Raw genomic sequence first — 22,826 nt, forward strand, 5'->3', positions numbered from 1 at the left:
TGACGCGATGTTATGAATAAAACCATTAAATAAGGCAGCATCTATTACACTTATAGCAAGACACTCAAACGAACACTAGTTGACTGACGCCTGCTAAACATTCGCATCAAAAAATTAAAGGTACCTTGACCATTACGAATGACTTGATAATACTCCTTGTCATCAGCGACTTCGATATCTATGAGAAACGTGATTTTTACTAAAGATTTCCTTTCCAGATAATCTTCTAAATTATTCTTTCATCCCGGATCTTGCTTCGGATCGAGATTTGCTCTCCTTTCTTGTAACGCTGCTAATAATGCTTCCTTTACTTCTCGCTCAGAGCTTCGCCATAATCTGATAAGTTCATCTTCTGATAATTGAGATAATTCTGACCTTGCACCTATTGGAGACATACGAGGATATGGTGGGGCTGGAGATATGTCAGATTCTTCAGATACCATTATTTCTATACTCGCTCCATGGCTCGTACCGTCTATAGTCAAATAATTAGGTGACGAGTCTGAAACATCCTGATAGGATCTAGTTGAAGAGCCCCCCGGTCTTCTTACCATAGGAGATGGTGTTCTAAGTCTAGTATTAATATCTGGAGGAGAGCTAGTTAAGAAACTAACGTCACGACTTAATCGCCTGCCAATATTTAAGCTAGTTTTTTCATATATAGATGCAGAATCTGATTCTAAAACGGAATCAGTACTGAAGCGCCGAACATTGAGTCCGGCGAGGCTACATCTTTTTCGTCGACTTCTCGGTGAACGAAGTTGTCGCGGAGATCTACTTTGTCGCGGCGACCGACTTGAAACTTCTGGAGACGGAGATAAGAACTTTGAGTCCGTAACTTCTTCAGAAACTTCTGACGTCTCAACCACAACGTTCTCTTTAATCGAATCTAAAGAATGATCACGTCCTTGCTGTACTCTGCAAAATGTCGAATGAAATAAGCTATGCACGATTTTTTTTTCTTTGTTATTTCTTGACGGATATAAACAGTTTTGCATCAGGATACGTACTTATATCAAGATATTTATCTAAAATTGTGAAGATAAATAAGCGTAATTTGTAATAAGTGTTAATAATCTATGTATAATATTTATATTCTATTATTTATTTATATTTTATTACAATATATATAAAACCATTGTATCATAGATATGTTTCTGTGTTATAACATATAAAAATTATAAAAAAAGTAAACGTTAAATACATGTTAAAGAATACCTTCTAATTTCTTGAATCATTTCGAAAAATTGGGCTTTACTTTTTCTTCTTCTGCGTTGTTCGTGTTCCTTCTGAAACAAATGTCATTCCTATCGTAATCTGATAATTTAAATTTGTACAACAACTTTTTCTTATTATAAATTTCATCTCTGATCAATTTAAGTCTTACCCGCTTTACGCTTTTCTGAAAAAGGGAAGTAAAATGTCCCTGACGGATAGTATTAACTAATTCTCTTGCTGCATGATGTGGTGAAACCAGTTCCACGCAGTTAATAAATCTATACAATTTCTGAAACAATAAAAAACTAATCTCATTCAAGAATGAATTGTAAATAGACGAGAAACCAGTAATAAAGCCGTTTCAAAGACTTTCTTGTACTTGTCTACAAGAACAAATGAGTCGATCAGTATCAAAAGCGGAATTTTTGTACGATTCTTTTCATAATATCTGAATAAACGTATTTTCTATTTTTACTAAAAAATCATTAATTTTAAGCGCTTTTAGCGTCTGTCGTATTACAAATTATTGTAAATTTGTTCTGTATAAGATTTGTACAATGTATAAAAATATATAGACGAAAATACCTGACTGAAAAACATTATATTTCTGCTCCTCCATATAGTTCCTTTTGGCTGATGACGTAAAACGGGAAGAGTATATTTGTAAAAAAGATGTTCCAAAATCAATATTAAGCATCCAACAATCATTCCCACTCCCAGCAAGATAAACACACCCGCTACCGCGGCTACGCCTAAAAACATAATTTTAGAAAGTGATTCATGATATTTAACAAGATTACCTTCAATTTGTACGGCAGCTCGTACAAAAATGTTTTCTCACATATAAAATTTGTAATGATTATAATAAAATATATTGTACGTGTGAATTTGAATGAATTTAAAGTCAAACACATGAGTTCACGTTATTTTTGGCGTAAACTTGTGGAGGCCTATGTCCAGCAGTGGACTGTATAGGCTGTAATGATGAAGAGAAGAATCTGGGATTACGGATACCAGTGCCACGGATTACGGGGAGGGGTGTGTGACACTAGCAGCTAGAGCAGTCCGGGTTCGCGTACCCGTAGCGGTTTCAACCAGTTATCGGATAGATATCTAGTGGCCCCACTCTCTGGAATTTAGTTATTTAGTCATGATGACGTTTGCATTCTAAGTACTTACCCATTTATATATTTTAATAGAATTTAACGTATGTAAATTTTAATCCGTGTTTATTTTAATATAAATCGTTAAAAAGTTATAATACTAACGTAAAAGCAACTTAGCATATTAATATTCTACTTTTTAATAAATATTTCCCGCAATATGTTAAGGTACAAGTGCTAAGTTATTCGGTGACCTATTTTACGTAGCACACTGACATATATATAACGCTGAGCTAGGCGACGTACTTATCCAACTCAACATTATCTATTCATCACATTTTTAACCTAAACACCTTATTTTCACTTGCCATTTCAATATGATTTAAATTTTTATCAAATTACAAGATTCAATCTTTACCATATAATGTATTGTATATATGTTAGTAGTAAGCGTCGCTCGCGATTATACTCACTTTGATATTTATAGGTACTATTTCACTTTGACGAGCCATATCATAATGTTTTACAGCCTATGTAACTTTTAGGTATAGAAGCTTCATAAAAGTGACATTATTATCAAAAAAAGATTTCATGTTTCATCGATTTTCCTTACTATAATATAATATTAATAATAAAAATGTATATATAACACCATATTTATACAAAATACTCGTGTATAACACCAATTTTAACCCAAGCTATGTTATATTTATTTTTTATCTACAGAAATAATCCGAATATATGCTATTTATTCAAAAGTTGAGAACATTTTTTGTATAGTTTTGAGCACTAAATATCAGAGCTATCAGCAAATTTCAACGTGCTGGAGCAAAACTTTAGTTGGCGAACGTACAATACCGCCGTAGTTAATACCAGTTGGAGTTTTATATTGTGAAGCAAGCAGTCAGAGTGGCAATTGCTATCAACTGCTATCTACGACTGACTGTACATGATGATAAATTCGCGTCCATAGCTTATTGCAAAGCCATTTTATCACTAATCAATATCTGACGATTACATCTTATTTCATTCAACAACAATTCTTATTATGTTGAACTTTTTATTTATAAGCAACAAAAATGTTATTTTAAATAAAATGTTTCAAACCCTAAAACGAAAACGAGATGGGCCAATCATGAAGTTAAGGCAAACAAGGTTGTCGTTAACGACATAAATGTAAATGATACTTCAACAACGTAATTCTGATTATAACACCACGTAAATTGAGTAATAACAGCCGTAAGCTTCATCCTTTCTACCATCAATCCTAAATTCTTAAGTTGGTCAAAATAAGAGGTAAACTTGCAATCACGTTTTTTCAACGATAAATTTAATGTTTAATCTTTTAGGTCGATAGGCAACACTCCCCTTCCTTCATCCGAAAGGGGCTGGATTAACGCGAGGGTGACGATAAATTCTAATGAAATTTCCTACAGAAACGAAACATCTGAGTACGTTAGTACCAACAAGATATTTAGATAAAATAGTTATAATAAAATTGATATATCAATTTAGGAAACTGATTCGTTTATTAATAACTATTTACCATTATCATTTTTAATCTAGTTAACAATGTAAGTTCAATATTAGTACGATGGAGTTCAAGAAAATATTTTCGAAACACAATCTCATATCAGAATCATAGAACAGTATTATTATTTCATATTTATTTCTAATACTCAGACCTGACAATCTGGTTATTTACTGTTAATTTGTTTTATCAAGGACGAACGACAGTTCACCCAATTCGCGATGTCAAGGAGTAATATATTGATATCAGTGCTATATTCGCCACTGCTTGCTCCAAAGATTTTTTAAGAATTGTAAAGAAAATATAGAAAATGAGTGAATTACACGATTCTAAGAGATTATGAATGTATACTTACCGAGAGGTTTCGGTTGAATGCCGTAATCCGGGCTCAGTTTGAAGCAAGGCAAAGCTCCATACCATTTCTCTGTTAAGATATCCATATACCCATTTGATGAGTACTTTGCTATTACTGCTGATATACTATCCTATAAAAATTAATACGTTAATTAAATTAATTTAATTACTGAATACGGAAATATTGATTAATCGATATTATATAGTAATCATAAAAAGAAATGTTACCAGTGTTCTTTGTTTAAATTAATTTTAACAAATTATGAGTCTAATAACGGTATAAAGTCTAATACTCGTAAATCTTTACAGATTTATAGACATCATTTAACTGTGCTAAGTATTAAATTATGTTGCTCATATAAAAGTATTTCTAAGTCTTCATCTATGACTATTTTTCAATAAGGTTGACGTAATATACGTATGTATTTGAAAATGTGAAACTTATAATATATGAAACCTAAATCTTATACGAAAAACCTTGAAAGTGTGAGTACACCAAGTAAGATAAGTTCAAACGCGAAATAAAAACTTATGATGTCGTTGATTTATACGTAGAGCTACATATTTCACAATGTCAAGATAAAATGGCGAGGAATCGAAGTATGAGCTACATGACACTCGGCTATCGATCACGCCATTAGGGCGCATCATCCATCAATCTTTCCACGCTAAGATCCAAAGTCGTTCCTGTCACTGAAGCCTATCTACGACCTAATTCATGTAAATGTAGGTAGATCTCGCTAGTATGAAGCCGTTACTCTGGGCGCCCATTAGCCGTGTACCCTTAAGAAATGATAAATACATTAACTAAGAAGATAAATACGACGTTTTAGACGATAAAGTGATTATTTAACTACTTATCAAAATAGTAATGAAAAATTGATAAATTTGAATAACCTCTTTTTAAGAGTAATTAATAAAATATATTGCAATCACAAAATTTACTTTTAAAAATTAATATATTTTAGTATGTGGTTAAGTTACCTTCAAAGGAAATCCTTTAGACATTCCTATTGCATAGGTATCTTGTATTAACGCGTGGTCCCCCACTCGCTGGAGTTTACAGCCATGGTCTGTGGCGCGATAATAGTCTAAAACAGTTGTGTCGGCTATCAAAAGGTCCAAAGTTCCATTCCTATAATACAATTTATGATTTGGTGAAAATTAGACTAATTAAATTTAGTATGTTCAAAACTTATACAGTAAACATAGAATAGAATAAAATACAAACATTATGAAAAAGTAAACTTAATCGATAATTCCTCTCAAATAAAATAGCGTTCATAAAACATCGTATAAATGTTATAATATTCGCATAGAGCACGGTGGGTACATTTAAAGCTATTCAAATTAACAAAATGAAGCTACTTAAACTAAGTAACAAGTTCCTGAAGAAACTCATTTAATATCGAGATTGGACGTTCGTCTCTTCCTTTACGAGTAATTTCTGTTCAATTATTTTATTCTTACGAATATTGTGTTTTGCAAAAACAAAGAATCAGTAAATTATTTGATTTATTAAAGTTCTTACCTAAGTCGCTGAATTCCTTCTTCAATATCTTGGAGGGCATAACGACGCATTTGTTGCGCCAGCTGTGGATTATTTCGTTGAACATAATATTCCGCTACTGAAGATCTAGCGGTTCCTACTCGTAAGGAGAGCCACTAAAATAAAAATATTTTGAATTAATAGCCAGTGCTCAATATAGTTATATATTTAAAATACTTCAATACCTACATTACTACGTCCTTGATAATCATCGACAGCATTGTGAAAAAATAATCCGGCTATAAGAGCGGCAATATTGGCAGTATAGCTGGCGACAAATATCACAGAAAATCCACCCCACACGTTTATGAGGAACTTATTAGGCCAACTCTTAGGTGCTTTAAACGCAACAAGATGTCCACAAAGTAAGCCCCACATTACCCACAAAGCGCTAGATATACTAAAATTTTTTGATCTTTGCCTTCCCCAGGGATTTAGTCCAAATGGAGACAGCCATTCATATATCGCTACAGCAATCGCTGTTACATTTAGTGAGGTGAATATTGCAATCCAAAGTTCTGGGGAAAAGGGTAGCAAGAATGCTAGTAAAGGTATATCTGGCCTTTGATTAGGAGCAGCTAGTATAGATATTCCACTAAAGAAGTATGGCTGACTAAAATCAATCACTTCTGCACGAGCGGCCGATACGCTAAGAGCTGCGAAGGACATATGAGCGGCTCCTGAAACTAAATCTCCAACAATGCCGTCCCATTTTTCAGATTTTTCGTCTTCATTGTCATTATTTATAATTTTTTTTCTGTCAGTAATTTTGTATTTATGAAATCTTTCATAACTATTTTCGGTATTATCATTTTCCTGATTAGACCAAATAATATTATCTATATTGTTTTCTTCGTAGATCCTTCGAAACGGCTTAACCAATTTTCTTGCACCATATAGACCATCTTCAACAATATATAAATGAAAATCAAACTCTAATTCTTGAGCAATGTTCTCCAGCAAGTCCATAGCGAAACCATAGCAACAGTGAGAAGCCATTTTAAAAAATGACTTAGGCTTTGATGTTGGAAAAAAGAAATCATCTGGGTCCTGATCACTTTCTCTCTCCAAGACGTTAAAAACGAGAGTAAGGTTATCACGATCGGAAGTTTGTGGGCGATGACAAAGCAAACCTCTTAGGCATTGACCATCTTCATCAAGTTCACCTTCCATAACGAAAGGAGGAGCTAAGGCAGTAACTATGCGAAATATAGTGCGGGCACCAGAAGATTGACCATGGGCAACAAGTCTACCTCCAGGCCATACAATCGTATGAAGTTTTACATTGCGTCCTCTAATACTACCGACTTCCCGCCATATGTTACCACGTTCGGGATTAGATATTAGATTTAAAAAAGAAAATGATGCTGTTAAGGCCTGCTCTGAGGCACCAGCTAACGCTGAAGCTGATGATAGTCGCATTTCCCTGTAATAAAATGCATTTGTAAATTATTTACATTTTAAAAGCCTGTTTAGAATGTATCTAATAATTACTGAATTTTTTTTCGTTATACATGAATTACATGCATATTATTTTAATGAGTTGGTTATGTATAAGTAAAATTGCTTCAGCCAATAGAGTTCTACTATGAATTGCCAGCTACAAAAAATAAGCTTTATATTAGATTTAGGCAGGTCGTCATTTATATAAACCATACCTGAAATAACCTCGTGTTTTAAAGGCATGGTTGCCACATTCGTTATTTGTTGGACAATCTTCAAAGGCATGTATAACATTTTTCGTCGTTGGTTGAAATTAAAATTAATGTGGTTCCGACACAATAGATGAGATTTTAAAACACATAAAAACCACTTTACTATTGACCTGACCTATATAGACGTCCTTAGTTTAAGAGGAAGAAAAAGGAAAGTCCGCTTCGAGTCATGTCAGTGAAAGGGCATCATTTTGTTGAGTCAGCGTCTTGAGTCTGGCTGTCGGCCAAAATTTGCTTCCGTTATTTCGCCTAATTTATGATAATGTGATCAAGTTGGATAATGTTAAGAAATAACAAGTTTTTTGTACTAAAATTTTGAACATTTAAAAAAAAATATAACTTGATTTTACGATGGTTAAAACCCTCAGGGTTTTATTTAGGAGTTGAGAAAACAAAGTTTTTTAGAGAGCTATCTGCTTTTCTACTAAAAAAGTTTTATCGCATATAATATATTATATTGTTAACGATTATGTACCTAATTGAAGATTAACAAAGCAAATTATAGATATGTCAATATTGAATCGTATCGTATCAAAAATTTTGGAATTGAGTAAAGAAAATATTTAAATTATATGTATGGCTATTAAAACTATGTATTGTTTTACAATTATACTATAATATTTACTTCATTATGGATATAGATTGTATATCTATAATCATATAAGGTTTCAGTTTATTTTTATTTAACTTGTCTAAAAGTAATCGGCATACTCAATGGCTTTCATGTTTAAATTACTTCGTAATGAAGTATTATATGTCAGATGATGGATGAACGATGCATAGATATTCTTTGCGTGAACGAAACTAAGAGTAAGGGATGTGACACCACAGTTCATGGGCCCTACACGGCATACTGGTCGAGAGTCCCCCAAACCAGTCGAGGCTGTCAGGGAGTTGGTGTGATTCTTTTCTCTCGAATGGTTGAATGTGTGATGGAGCATGAATGTATAAGCCCAAGACTCCTCTGGGTTAGGTTAAAAGTCGCACTCACTCGTTTGTTTATCCTTGGGGTCTATGCACTGACAGAGCTGTGCGGAGGTGGACCATCAGGAGCCCAACAAGACATAGAGTAATTTTTGGGTAGCATGAGAGAGATCTAGAATAACTGCGGAGAAAATGAACGGATCGTGATGTTAGGGGACTTTAATGGGTGGGTAAAGTATAAAGTAAAGCATGATGGGTACGTTTGGGGACAAGAGAGTGAATAACAATGAGAGAAGCCTGCTTGAAGTATGCTTGGAATGGAATCTTTGCGTGGCCAGCACAATGTTTGACCACAAAAAGATCTATTTATATACAAGAGATGAGGGTGAGTCTAGAAGTATGATTGATTTTGTAATAGTGGATGAAAGACTGGGGAAGAAAATGCTAGACACTCGGGCATACCGCGGTGTAGGCCTCGACACAGACTACTTCCTGGTCATAGCCCAAATGCGTGGCCTCTTTAAACGGTGGCGACACCGAAAGGCCGAGCCTACGAGTGTTTTGGACAGAGTGAAAGTGGAAAACCTACAAGAAAAGGAAAAGAAAGAAGAGTATGTAGAGAAACTGAAAGAAAGTTTTAAAGGCATAGAAGAGATAGGTGTGATTGAAGATTTGTGGAATAGATTTAAGAAAGGGGTCGTGAATGTTGCTATTGAGGTATACAGGGTAGATAAAAGAAGGAAGAAAGAACTATAATGTGTGGATGGATAAAGATGTACAAAAGGCTGTGCATGAAAAGAAGAAAGCGTGGTTGGATGGGTTAGCAACAAAAGCTAACCAAAAAGTAGAGAGGCAACGGATGATGAGATAAAGGAAGCAAGAACGAAGTATAAAAGATTGAAATTAACGGCAAAAGAAGTTGTGTCTAGAAAGAAAGAAGAACGAAAGGGTGATTTTCATAGAAGGCTCACTTAAGATTTCCAGTCAAACATCAAGTTTTTCTGGAAACTCATCAAAACAGCCAGAGGAAAAACCTCTACCGCGGAACTGAGTACAATCAGGAGTCAAGATAGGAGCATTATAAAAGGAGAAGAATGTGTGTTAAAGAGATGGACAGAGTATTTTGAAAGTTTGTTTGAAAGAGAGGAAGTGCAGGTACAACACCTTCTATGGAAGCGAGTATAAATGTTGATGAAAGTGAGATATAGGATGAAATAGTGAAAGCGTTAAAAAAGTATGAGATTAGGTAAGGCTGGAAGGTATGACAGGATTACCGTCAAAATGCTGAAGGCTGGACATGGTATAGTGGCTAGCTAGCTGTACCGCCTTTTCAGTTTGTGCTGGCGAAATGGGCAAGTACCGAGAGACTGGTGCAAAGCTGTTTTCGTCCTATTGTACAAGGGAAAAAGGTCACGGCAGAACTGCATAAATTACCGTGGTATAAGCCTCCTTAGCGTCGTCGGTAAATTGTATGCAAAAGTGTTCATTGAGAAGGTTGTGAATGAAACAGACGAAAAAGTATGGGATGCACAAGCGGGATTTAGAAAGGGAATGGGATGTACGGATCAGCTCTTTTCTTTGCGATGCATAGTCGAAAAGTGTTTGTCTAAAAACAAAAAAGTCTATTGCGCGTTCGTGGATTTAGAAAAGGCCTATGATAGAGTGATGAGGAATGAATTGTGGTCAGTATTGTCCGTGAATGGTGTGAGCAGTATCCTCATACCTGCATTGTAATCTCTTTATAGGGATTCTAGTGCTTGTGTGAGAATAAACACACACTGAATGGCTTAATATCGAAAAAGGTGTTAAGACAGGGGACAAGATGTGTAGCGCCACCGTCGCTGTTTAATATGTTCATGGACAATTGTTTGACAGATTTAAAAGAGAACGAAAGTGGGTTGAGAATGAATGAGTTACTTGTCAAATGTCTTCTCTATGCTGATGACCAAGTATTACTTGCGTCTTTGGCCGAGGAGTTGTAGGAGATGGTAACTGATATGAGTGGAGCCTTTGTAAGAAAGGGAATGAAGATGAATGTAAAGAAGACGAATGTGGTGGTGTTTGAAACAGATGAGGCAGTGACAGACTGCAATATCGTGATTGGAGATGAAAAAATTGAACAGGTGAATGAGTTTGTGTATCTGGGTTCAAAGTTTACAAGAGCTGGAACGTGTGAGAGTTATATTAAAGAAGAGTGAATGCAGGAATGAGTGAGTGCATGCTTTGCACTCCTTTATGAGCAGTCGGAAGGTGTCTAACAAGGCTCGTTTGGCTGTGCATGAGGGGGTGTTGATTCCGACACTCATGTACGGAAGTGAAAGTTGGGTATGGCAGAAGAAACATGAAATCAGAATATATGCAGTTGAGATGAGAGCGTTGAGAACTATGATAGGAGTTAAACTGAGTGACAGGATAAGAAATAGTGAGATAAGGAAACGTTGTGGTCTGAAAGAAGATGTAGTGACAAAAATTGAGAATGGTATGCTCAGATAGTTTGGTCATGTCGAGAATGAAGATCGATTGACAAAAAAGTATATAAGCGAGAGTGTATGGAAGGGTGGGAACGGGTAGACCTAGGCGGACGTTCCGAGACCAAATAAGGGACGTCTTGAAAAAAGGCCAAGTCAAGAGTTCCCTAAACCGAAGAGCATGTATGAAGGGAATAATGAAAGTGGACGAAGGGAAAGAAGTATGTAAGGATCGTAGCAAGCGGAAAGAAGTGGTCTCTACCTACCCCTACGGGAAAGATGCGTGATTATATGTATGTATGTATATATTACTTCGTAAATGCTAATTTAATCTGACTCTATTAAGAGCGATAAAAACATATAAAAAATTAAAAAGGTTATATATATTTCTTGAAAAAAAATTATAGGTAATTTGAATATAAATTAGGAATCTATATTGGTACAATTTAACTACAAGCTTTCCCTTTTTAATATCCACCCCTAAATCACATTTACTCATATGGAGCAATCTTTTTATATTTTCATATTTGCATTCGTATTTTGTGCATATATGGGCGGGGCAGTAAATATGTGACAAAGTTAAAGTTTTCCGCGGGACAAGCAACCCTTTTGCATATTTTATTATCTGTGATACCGAGAAACAAGTCTCATTGTACGGTCGTTGGACAAAGCATAACTCAATTCAAAATTAATTCTGATAAAATAAAATACAAATTTTTAAAATAGCTTTACGTTATTGCATGCTAATATTAAATGAGAATAACTAAAAATCAATCGGAAAAGCAGGTAAAAAACACACACACGGTGTTTATTTTTATATTCATACACACAGTCAAGTACAAGTCTTTTTATGATCAAAGACGTTAAAAAATTAAAAAAAATTACTCTTTTTAAAAACTTACTTATTTAATTAAAAAAAAAAAACTAGTTATATTCGCTTGCAAACGGAAACAAAAACCGACTTTATTTTAAATCGACCAGTAATAAAAGGAGAACATTGTCGACTCGAAAACTACTATAGAACTCTATCAAATAAACACATAACAAACACCAGGTTTCGAATAAATACGTGCATGCGATATAACATTACATTATAATGAACTTTAATTACAAAAAAAAAAAAAATTACACCTGTACATATGCAAAGTCACGAGCACTTTATTTGAAATTATTGACGTTATTTATACGCTTCAGCCTGTAATATCCCACTACTGGGCATAGGCCTCTTTCCCCATGTAGGAGAAGGATCAGAGCTTAATCCACCACGCTGCTCCAATGCGGGTTGGCGAATATACTCCCTACTATGAGTAACGATCGCTATCAGGTGTACATGATAATAACCGGGACTGACGGCTTAACGTGCTCTCCGAGGCACGGTGGGGAGACCCACAAGGACTGCACAAACACCCAGACCACGGCAAACACCTGTATGGCCGATAAAAATGTTTGTCATGTGCGGGATCGAACCCGCAACCGCCAGCGCAACAGATATAATCCATGGCTGTAACCGTTGCGCCAACGCGGCGTCACGGCCACGCCACGGCGGCGACCTTGTTAATTATATGTATTTTATATTTATTTTAATCTATACACTTCTCTGCAGATCTTGCTAAATTTAAATGGAACCACGAGACAAACACCAGCTTTCAAAAAAAAAATTCATTCATCATTCAAAACACATCGGTACGCTCGGTAATTTACGAGGTAATCTTTCTGTCGGTCTTCTTTTTTAATCGGTCTTCTTTTTTAAGTCGGTTATAACAACTTATATTATCATTTATTTAATAAATGTATATACATATGAAATAAATTTATAACTTTTTTTTTAAATTCCGATATAAAAAAAAATATTAGGAACAATCATAGAGGCATAGCCATAACAGGTTGAAAAAAAAAACAAAAAAAAGAGAATTAAAAATAAAAGTGTTTTAAGACTCAAATGGAAGTAACAATAATTTAAACGAGCAGTGTATACGGCGTAAAACTAGTGTTGGCAACATTTCACGAAACTGACCACGGAATAGGGAATGAAAATACTGAAAATAGAGTTTATAGCGTCACGTGATCTTAGTGACGTGATGTTTAAATCGTTTTATTTTATTTTTCCTGGAACCAATTTTATTTTAAAAAAAAGTAAGTATACGATATATATTTATACGAGATATATTGACGAAATACTTTTTACTCTAAATATAAGAATACTTTTAAATACGCAAAATATTTAAAATTATTTCTTGGCTCAAATTATTTTATTTTTTGGAGGTTTGCTTTCAATTCGGAACGCCCACAGTCAATCACTGCTCTGAATGAGTTAATTAATAAATTTCGTCCCTAATCATCGTCATCGTCATTATTTTATATAAAATACTCTAAACTGTTTCCGAATGTGCGATAACTTATTTTCTTACCCTCTTCTTACCCTAAAAATAAAGTTAGTTAAATACCTATAGTTTTAAAAAGATCTTAACTTTATAAACTTTAATTTTTATCACTGTTATTTACTTATAAAAACCCGAGCTACTTCTAAATGGCCTAAAAACTCGAAGCACAAAAGTAGGCTAAACATGACGTTCAGATATAAGAATTAAAGTTTATAAATTACCGGTAAAAAACTATAATTTGCAAATCACTTTAATTTTTTCCAGAACGTCCGAACTATTATTTTAGACCAAACATGCAATCACCTAATTTAGTTTTTATTTATTTTTTTTTTCTTCACACCATTCAATTTAAATTTTTCATACTATTCTTTTAAAAAGAGATCTGTCACAACTTTATTGCTACAAAATTAAACTACTTATAAGAAGAATTAAAAAGAGAAAAGAAACTTCAAAAAAAACTTAAGAAGAAAAAAAAAAATCTTATAAAAATTACGAAAAAATCCAACTATGTCTTTTGAAAGTGTACCTTTACAAGCGTTAAAAACATACAAAAGAAACCGCGACGCCAAGTCAGAAAATAATACACGGTTGAGTGATAACAGTCCAAACAATGAAAAAATAAAGCTTCAAAGGGAACAATTACGTATAACAAAAAAGACAAACAAAAAGTAATTAATAACCTAAAGTTTCCCCTTCCAGAAATGTCGGTCCCCGCGGAAGTATGTGACTAAAATCTCTGTTTCCCCAGGGAAGCCTTATACCCCGAGGAATCTTCATCCACTTGTGTATGCTTCACCAGCACAAAAGAACAAAAATATTAATATAAATTCAATGGGGAGGGACCACAATAAAACCATTCAAATACAGACAATTATAAATAATATACAACACATACATACAAGCCTATAAAAAAACTATCACGTGCGTATACCAAGCAATAAGAAATAACTTACGTTATGAAAACTACATGTAGGTACATGTACATGCACATATGTTATATTATAACAAATAATAAATATTATAACAATATTTAGAGATGATTGCTATACGTTTTATAGAACTTTACAAGACCATCTGTTTATATTTTAACACATTATACGATTTACGCTATTCCATTTTGTTTCATTGAAACAAAGCCTATGTCTCTCAGTGATTAAGAAAAAAAAATTATATTTGGTTCAGCAGCTTTTGAGTTTGTTTATTCAGTACAAACAAACAAAAAAAGGAAATCTTAGAATAAATTTAATTTGCTCATTTTTAGTTGGTTAACTAAAATAAAATCATAAAATAAAAAAAGTTATGTTTTTAGTTCCTATCAGGCAAGTTTTTTTAATTTTTTTCCTACATAACAACAACGACAGAGTCTAGAATCGATAAAATATGGTTCCTAACAAAAAGAAAATCCTTTCATATTGTTATTGCTCTCAGCAGTTGTTGTTTTTCAGTGTTTGGTCTTCATTTTCAAATAGTCTTATTTATTTGCTTTCTGATTAATAATTTTCAATAAAATGGATGGATTAGAACTTTATTTTAGCAAAAAATTTCTCGCCGGATGCCCTTAAAAATACTATAAATAAAATATACTTTTTAATATGCAACTATGAAAACTGTGTGGCTAGGGCAATAAAGCATATAGCCACCCTCTCTCTTCCCGTGGGTATCGTAAGAGGCAAGTAAGAAATAACACAGTTCCACTACTACCTTGGAACTTATAGAGCCGACCGATGGCGGGATAAACATCCAACTTGCTGGCTTTGAAATACACAGGCCGAAGACGGGCAGTAGCGTCTTCGGTGCGACAAGGCCAGCCCTGCGGTCACCAACGCACCTGCCCAGCGTGGTGATTATGGGCAACACACATGAGTTCACGTCATTTTTGGCGCGTACTTGTAGTGGCCTATGTCCAGCAATGGACTGCGATAGGCTGAAGTGATGATGAAAACTTGCAATTTTTTTGTATTTTGTTAAATGTTGTACCATCACAATGCACGATATGTTCAAAATATTCGTTATTCGATAAATTTACATAAATTACAGCAAACTATTTTATAGATACAATTACATTACTATTAATTAATTACATATTTGTTACTGAGTATTATACATTCTAAAAGAGAGAATGTCGTCATAAACTTTGTTTTTCTTATCACCTCGTACATCTCGACGTTCATGTAGTCATCTTTTTCATAAAATATGTGTATATCTGAACGTAACTTGCGATTTCAGTATATTATCGCAAGTCGTTTGAGCCAACTTAATGCTGGTTCTGATATAAACCGACCAACCTTCGCCTTTTAGATAGAGGGACGTAAAAGTAATCTCGTGCCGTTGTCGGACTCGCTAGTCAATTTGCTTTTATGATGATGCTCCACGATTGTTACCATTCTATTAAGTATTCTATGTATCTTTTTTTTTATGTGAAGATAGGAAAAAAATTTCTGGTGCTAAAAATTAAAATGTTGATAGATCTAATTTAGATTTTAAATATTGTACTAGCTGTGCCCGCAACTGCGTTCGCGTGGACTTTAACAAATAAGTTATTTAACAGTTCACAGAGTTATAAAATAAAAAATGTTTTAAAATAAAAGTAGCCTAAGGTACTCATTATTATATCAACTATCTGCCGGTGAAAGTCCCGTCAGAATTGGTTCAGCCCTTTCAGAGATTAGCCGGAACAAACAGACAGACAGACAGACAGACAGACAGACAGATAAAAATTGTAAAAAATGTTATTTTGGTATATGTACCGTGTATATCCATAATATGCATTTAGTAAAAAGTGGTTATTTTAATATTACAAACAGACACTCCAACTTAATTTATTTGTATAGATACACGAATATGAATATCTCTTTCTAATATCTTTGGAACTGTGTATCAAAATTAAAGATTTAATCGCGAAAAAAAGCTGTTATAAAATGAAGGGATATTTTTGTGTACATGTTATGTAATTGTAATTATTAAAAAGAATATTTTTACTTCTATATCTATATACTCGTATCAATTATATCAAATATACGAATATAATAAAAAAATGTCTGAACACACATTTTTTGTATATATTTTTACAGGAAAATGTCACCATACTCGTAAAAACATATTTCTAAATATTGCCTTGCCTTGTACATGTATCGCGCGGTAATCATTGTAAGTAATTTAATCTCGGTATGACGTGCTATACCCAAGGGTTTATAGTGAGTACACTTTGCAATGCAAGGTAATGAAAAGGTTTCACAAGAGAATAGTTAGTAGATAATTTCTGTATAGTAATTATTTAATACTAAAATTGTGATAAAACATTCGTAGTATTTAGTATCGTTAAATCTTAACCTTATTAAATTATTGAGATATTGTTGTTGTTGTTGTTGTTGCGAGATATTAGATTGAGATATTAGACATTCTATATTCGTTACTTAATAAGATTAATTTTCTAAGGAATTTAAATATTACAACTACTGTGACATCTTAGCTTATATCAGCATTCTATGGTAGAATAAATAAACTAAGTATTTTTATGAATTATAATGAAACAACTTTTTCGAATTTTATCGCGGTTTATTTAGTTTTTTAAATATCCGACGTTTCGAATACTTTACACTAACCATGGTCACGGGAGGGACTAGTCCTCCTAGATTTAAAAACTTAATAAACTGCGATAAAATGTAAAAAAGTTGTTTCATTATAATGAGTGAAATTCGTGTAAACTTTAAAAAACAATAGGCTCATGAAATTCTTCCGTAAATTCAAAGCTATTAGTATCTGTCCGTTATTATTAGTACAGATAAATGTAAGAGATATACATTACGCTTAATTATCTAAGCAATGTAACTAAGGGCTTAGGATAACAAAGGGCACCACTTTTATTAAGGATGGGGATTTCAAGCTTAATCCGCTACGCTACACAATTGAAAGTTAATACACATGTTCCAGATTCTTTTGCTTGTTTCTTGATGTTTTTCTTTGCAATAAATTAACAAAAAAAAAAGTGATAAAAATCTTAAAAGAATCTTTCATTACATATTGAGGACTATTTTTGTTAATGATTATAGTTTCTCACTGACATATACGCACCTAATAAATTCCATAGAAAAATCTGATGCAGCATCACTAGGTTCGTCCCAACATGATGCTGCAGCGTCGCTAAAAAACTGCGCTTGAGCAGACCACGCATCGCAAGCACGTAGCACACGCCGTAGCCCTCCGACCATCATTAGTAAAGCAGCGCGCGAAAATGTATCATCTAATGGTTTAAGATTTAATTAAAATTATGTCACAATATCGCTTTCACTTATAATACACAAAACTTATTACGATTTGCATTTAACAAAACACATTAATCAAAACATTGTTATGAACAACCGTCCAAAAATAGTTTCATTGAAATAAAGTTAGTTAGTTCAAAATAGTCTAATTTCCATAATGATAACAGAATAAATACTTTTCTAAATACTTACCAATTTTCATTGGATGCGGATATAAAGCCAGTAAACCGACTGGTAATGAATTGAACATATCGGTGATACTGTCATTCACTTCAGTAATTGGTTCATCGTCTTGTTCCATTCGATACTCATATTTTTTTTCTTTTTCTCTAACTTTATTCATTGTAGATGTATGCACCGTGGGATTCATTATGAAATCACTAATATCACTTGAAAATAATACACTATCTCTTAGGTCTTTATTATCAATACTACTTATTATTTCTTTATCGAATATTACTTTTTTACTCTCATATAATTCATTCACATTTATACTATTTACATATTTATTAAAAGATTCATTTTTTAATTTACTAAAACTAGTACGCCTATTCTTATTTCTATTTGGGAAGGATTTATTTTCCTTCTCAATTGAATTGATTTCAAATTTAGAAGTTTCAACGCCTTTATTTTTTATATTATAATTTCTTACGATATCTTCACTAATATTGCGACTACTATCATACGATTGACTAAAATTTACATACAATAATTTGTGATTTGTGTGCGTTTCGAATTTATTTATATTCCAACTACCACGACGAAAAGTAAAATTTTTCGATTCGTTTCTAACAGAAGAATTATTATTATCAATATTATTATTATTCATAACCTGACTAAGTTTTCTTCCTACACTAGGAGTTTCGACATTCTCTATCGTATTATTGTCTGCGTCTCGTTTTTTCCGTTCTATAGCCTCACTTTTTAATTCTTCTTTCTTAGGTCTAGACGTTTGAAAATTTTCCTTGATATCTCCATCGAAATTTGTTCGGTTACTGATGTTTTGGAAGACATCAAAGTCGCTTGAAGCGTCAATCCATATCCAAAAAAAATGTCCATCAAGCATGTTAAGACGTTTTGCTTCATCCATCACGAGCTTTGTGTAATGTATTTTACATATCAAGACGACGACACCTCTTGTTAGCCTTGAGACCTCAGCAAGACGCCTGTTGTGAGATAGCAAAAATAAATATAAAAACGTTTACTTCCATTTCACTGTACTGATTGCTTATTTGTAAATTCTCGAGCACTAATAAATTGCGCTGGATGATAGATGATGTGATTTACCTGAAAATAGCACGGCGAGTATACTTGACAGGAAGTGAAAGCCATTTAGGATTAAGCGGTTGTGTGGTAAGAATTGAAGACAGATCCTTCCTTAGTGATAATGTTGTATATATATCTTCCTCAGCGAGTAAAGTAAATGAATGCCAGTGTGTGTGCAGAAGAGTGGCCCTGTTGAGAGAGTGTTACCTCATCGACAATAAATATTTTTACGAGTATAAAAGATATATTATTTATTTACAAATATTTAATACGCTAACTAATAATATAAATTAGGCTTACTAACCTAAGTGCATGCAAAGTTTCTCGTGCGGTTATCTCCAAACGAACCTCCAAAGGCAGCAATTCCTGCGAAAATAGAAAGCAATTATAGCCTGATCTGTAGATATACTTACCTATTACGAAAAGTAGTTAATTGTTTACGTTGCGTTAGTGTTATTTTCAAAATATTATATGACTATATTTTTGCAACAACAACAACCACTATGCGAGTAGTCACCTAAAATACCAACGGTTTGCGGGTTCGATTCCAGCTCGGGATAGATATTTACATTTGTACAGATATTTCTTTCCGGTTTGGATGTCTGTCCTTATAAGTTTCTCATCGTGTCTCGAAGAGCTCTTTAAGCTGTTGGTTCCGGATGTTATCTTAAATACCTGATGGCGATCATTACTCATAGTAAGGAACATATCCGCTAAGCTGCAATGGAGCAGCGTGATGGATTCAGCTCCTATCCTTCTTCTACATGGAAAGAGGCCTATGCTCAGCAGTGAGATGTTAGATACAGGCTGAATGCGAATGCGATATTTTTGTAACGGCAGGACCAAAGTTTACATGAATACATTGTGAGAAGTACGAGCAAAAAAAAATTGTTTAAAAATAGAGCAAAGAAATTTCTTTTCGTTTAGAATAGACCCGATGAAACCATTTTATGCGTTCAAATAAAATTTGTTATTGAAGGAGTTTTCTTCTATAACATACTTACATGTTGTATACTATATAAAAGACACATGAGTTAAATTTAAATAAATATTGTTTTATACGTATAATACGTATTATACTATATATAAATTGTATTGTAAACATTATTTAAGTCTCTTCTTCAATTCTTATTCATGCCCTCGAACTAATTTCTTTATTTTAGCTATAAATTTAGTTGTTGTTCTTTAAAAAAATTAATAAAACCATTTATTTGCTTTGAAATTTTGAAATAAGAACTTAATATTCTATCTTAAATCCATTATTACCCGCAAGGTAGAAGTGGTACGGATAACTCAGGAAAATTTGACCATTACACAGTTGTGTCCTTAATGTGACATGAAATGTGAGACGATTCATTTGAAAGTTTTTTTTTTTGCAAAAGCACATGGTTTTTCAGTATTTTGGATATATTTGTGACTGTATACGCAATTTGTCAATTTTTAAATAAGCAAATTATATACAAGCAAAACTAAAGTAGTTTGCTAGTTTTCATCATTACAGCCTATACAGTCCACTGCTGGACATAGGCCTCCACAAGTTTACGCCAATAATACGTGAACTCATGTGTTTTGCCCATAGTCACCACGCTGGGCAGGCGGGTTGGTGACCGCAGTACTGGCTTTGTCGCACCGAAGACGCTGCTGCCCGTCTTCGGCCTGTGTATTTCAAAGCCAGCAGTTGGACGGTTATCCCGCCATCGGTCGGCTTCTTAAGTTCCAAGGTGGTTGTGGAACCTTGTTATCCCTTAGTCGCCTCTTACGACACCCACGAGAAGAGAGGGGGTGGCTAAATTCTTTAGTGCCGTAGCCACACAGCACAGCAGTTTGCTAGTTTTAAATTAAAGTATTTTAGTAGTTAGAACTCTCTTCTTTTCTTCCTGGGACTACTAAAGGAGAAAAATGTAAGAGAGAGCAAAATATGTTAGTTACTTTTTATCATCTTAGCACATCTAATTAGCATCTGTCAGAATAAAATATCATTATTGTTATTTATGACGCGCTTATTTATACGAGTATATACAACAGAAATCAGAAGCAATTTGGGATGTCAGTGTCAAGATGTTGTAAATTACATTCACATGCGATTTATTACATGACCTAGCTACAACGTAGCAATGCATACATTCCCTGTATATGAATAAAATCTTCTTAAAAAATATTTTACTTTACAGTAGTAGCAGTTTCTCTAACAAATTTTCATGATTGATGGATCAAAATTGAAATAAATTCTTCCTCTAGTTGGATCGTTTTTGTTATTGAAAATGCTATCCATTTTTTTAAGCGAATCTGATGTTTTAGCTTTATGTTGTTGACTGAAATTAAAAAGAATTTTCGTTTTGCATAAATTTATTTCATTGAAAAAAAACGCTTTCTTTTAAATTTATTGGGAATCATTGTTATTTGGGAATTTATACTGAGCTATTTACGTATGTATCCTACTAAGGCTATTTTTATTTTTAGTAATTAAATTTTATATAACACATTTTAGCGTATAAAATATTTATAAAAACACAAGACATTTTGTGATGCAGAAGGCGAATGAGATAACATCCGAGCGCGAAAGCCTCAATTATGAAACTGTTTTAGAAGTTATATCACGAATTTTGTATGCCATATCAGAAATAAAAACATTTCTTGGAACAGATACATAATAATAGTTCTTTATAATGTACGTATAATAAATTTTACGACTATTAACAAATTTAAAAAAAGTCTTAATATAATCTTAATATACATGTGTATGTTTAACACCAACAAGTTTCAGCCAGTAATATCTCACTGCTGGTCATAGGCCTCATTCTCCGTGTAAGAGAAGGATTGAAGCTTAATCCATGAAGCTGCTCCACTGCCGGTTGGCGAATATGTTCCCTACTATGACTAATGATTGCTATCAAGTATTTATGATAGCACCTAGGACCGACGCGACGGCTTAACATACTCTCCGAGGCACACTAGCCAAACCCACAAGCACAGATATCCAAACCGGATATATATATATATATATATATATATATATGTGTGTACTAACATACGCACGTAAGAAGTTATACTTCGTTGGCTAGCTAAATTCACGTTGCTAAATTCTTATCCGATGACTAGCTAACTTCAGGATATTTTTGTGACGGATTTGCGCGCGCATCGTAAAAATTTACCCTCATATTTTTACCCCACATGCCAAAAGAAGTATAACTTCAAAATAAAAGGAAAAAACACTTGACGGAGTGGAAAAAAATGGCGTCGAAGAAGAAAGTCGTAAATCGTGAAAATAAAGATATTTTTAAGTGTTAAGCGTTTAATTCGTATTTTTGAATTATTTATTATTTACTGCAGCAATCCGGTGGACCATTCTATTTTTATTCTGACTGTGCTAAAATTTATGATAGTAGGCACATACAGATAATTATGTACAGTAAGAAACTTGTTCTAGTTTTTTGTTATCACAAAAATAGTTGTGTACCGACTTGATAAAAAACGGTTCGTAGTCCATTATTATTCGATACAAGTAATCAAATCATTTGTTACAATCAATCTGTGACTAAATGCGTAAAAAAGACGAAGGTTGTTTTATTGTCTTGATATCGTACATGGTATTGTGATATGCCTTTAAATACTTCTTTTCATTCATAGTTTTAGTACATACTTATACCATATTTTTTTATCTATACAAATATATAAAATTTGAGTGTCTCTTTGTAATATAATAAAAATAGGTAAAAAAACTTTTTAAGTTAAACGGTTTTATGTTAAACATACATTGCAATGTTTAAGATAAATGTACTAAAAACCAAAAAATAATAAAATAGATACAGTCGTGGGAATTATAAACATATGCATAGACTAGACTAAAATAAAACCGTGGGGCACGTCAATTGTCTACAATCGTTGATTAAAATGTTTGTTTTGTAATGTTACACTATAATTAGGCAGTTGTTCAACCGACAACGATGGACGTGTGATAAGTAGGGCTAGAATGTGGAAACAAGCTAGCAAGCTCGATTATAAGCGAGTTTTAGGGTTTCATAGTGGTGAGCGAGTAGTACTTTTATCATATGTTT

The 22,826-nt window shown here is 33.4% G+C and overlaps 1 protein-coding gene across 1 annotated transcript in view; it reads right to left on the reverse strand.

Moving 5' to 3' along the window:
• Nucleotides 1–239: 239 nt before the first annotated feature.
• The window catches only part of LOC123654544, a 38,050-nt gene continuing 15,463 nt past the window's right edge, over nucleotides 240–22,826 (reverse strand). Inside the window, exons 3-14 of the mRNA XM_045590443.1 lie at nucleotides 19,076–19,137; nucleotides 18,793–18,960; nucleotides 17,698–18,671; nucleotides 17,315–17,483; nucleotides 5,945–7,181; nucleotides 5,738–5,871; nucleotides 5,191–5,341; nucleotides 4,208–4,337; nucleotides 1,804–1,970; nucleotides 1,388–1,507; nucleotides 1,219–1,289; nucleotides 240–918 (exon numbers count right to left, since the gene is read on the reverse strand). Coding sequence (XP_045446399.1) covers nucleotides 240–918; nucleotides 1,219–1,289; nucleotides 1,388–1,507; nucleotides 1,804–1,970; nucleotides 4,208–4,337; nucleotides 5,191–5,341; nucleotides 5,738–5,871; nucleotides 5,945–7,181; nucleotides 17,315–17,483; nucleotides 17,698–18,671; nucleotides 18,793–18,960; nucleotides 19,076–19,137 — 4,062 coding nt within the window. The remainder of the gene's footprint in view (nucleotides 919–1,218; nucleotides 1,290–1,387; nucleotides 1,508–1,803; nucleotides 1,971–4,207; nucleotides 4,338–5,190; nucleotides 5,342–5,737; nucleotides 5,872–5,944; nucleotides 7,182–17,314; nucleotides 17,484–17,697; nucleotides 18,672–18,792; nucleotides 18,961–19,075; nucleotides 19,138–22,826) is intronic.

The sequence above is a fragment of the Melitaea cinxia genome, chromosome 6, assembly GCF_905220565.1.
Source record: "Melitaea cinxia chromosome 6, ilMelCinx1.1, whole genome shotgun sequence".
Lineage (NCBI taxonomy): Eukaryota > Metazoa > Arthropoda > Insecta > Lepidoptera > Nymphalidae > Melitaea > Melitaea cinxia.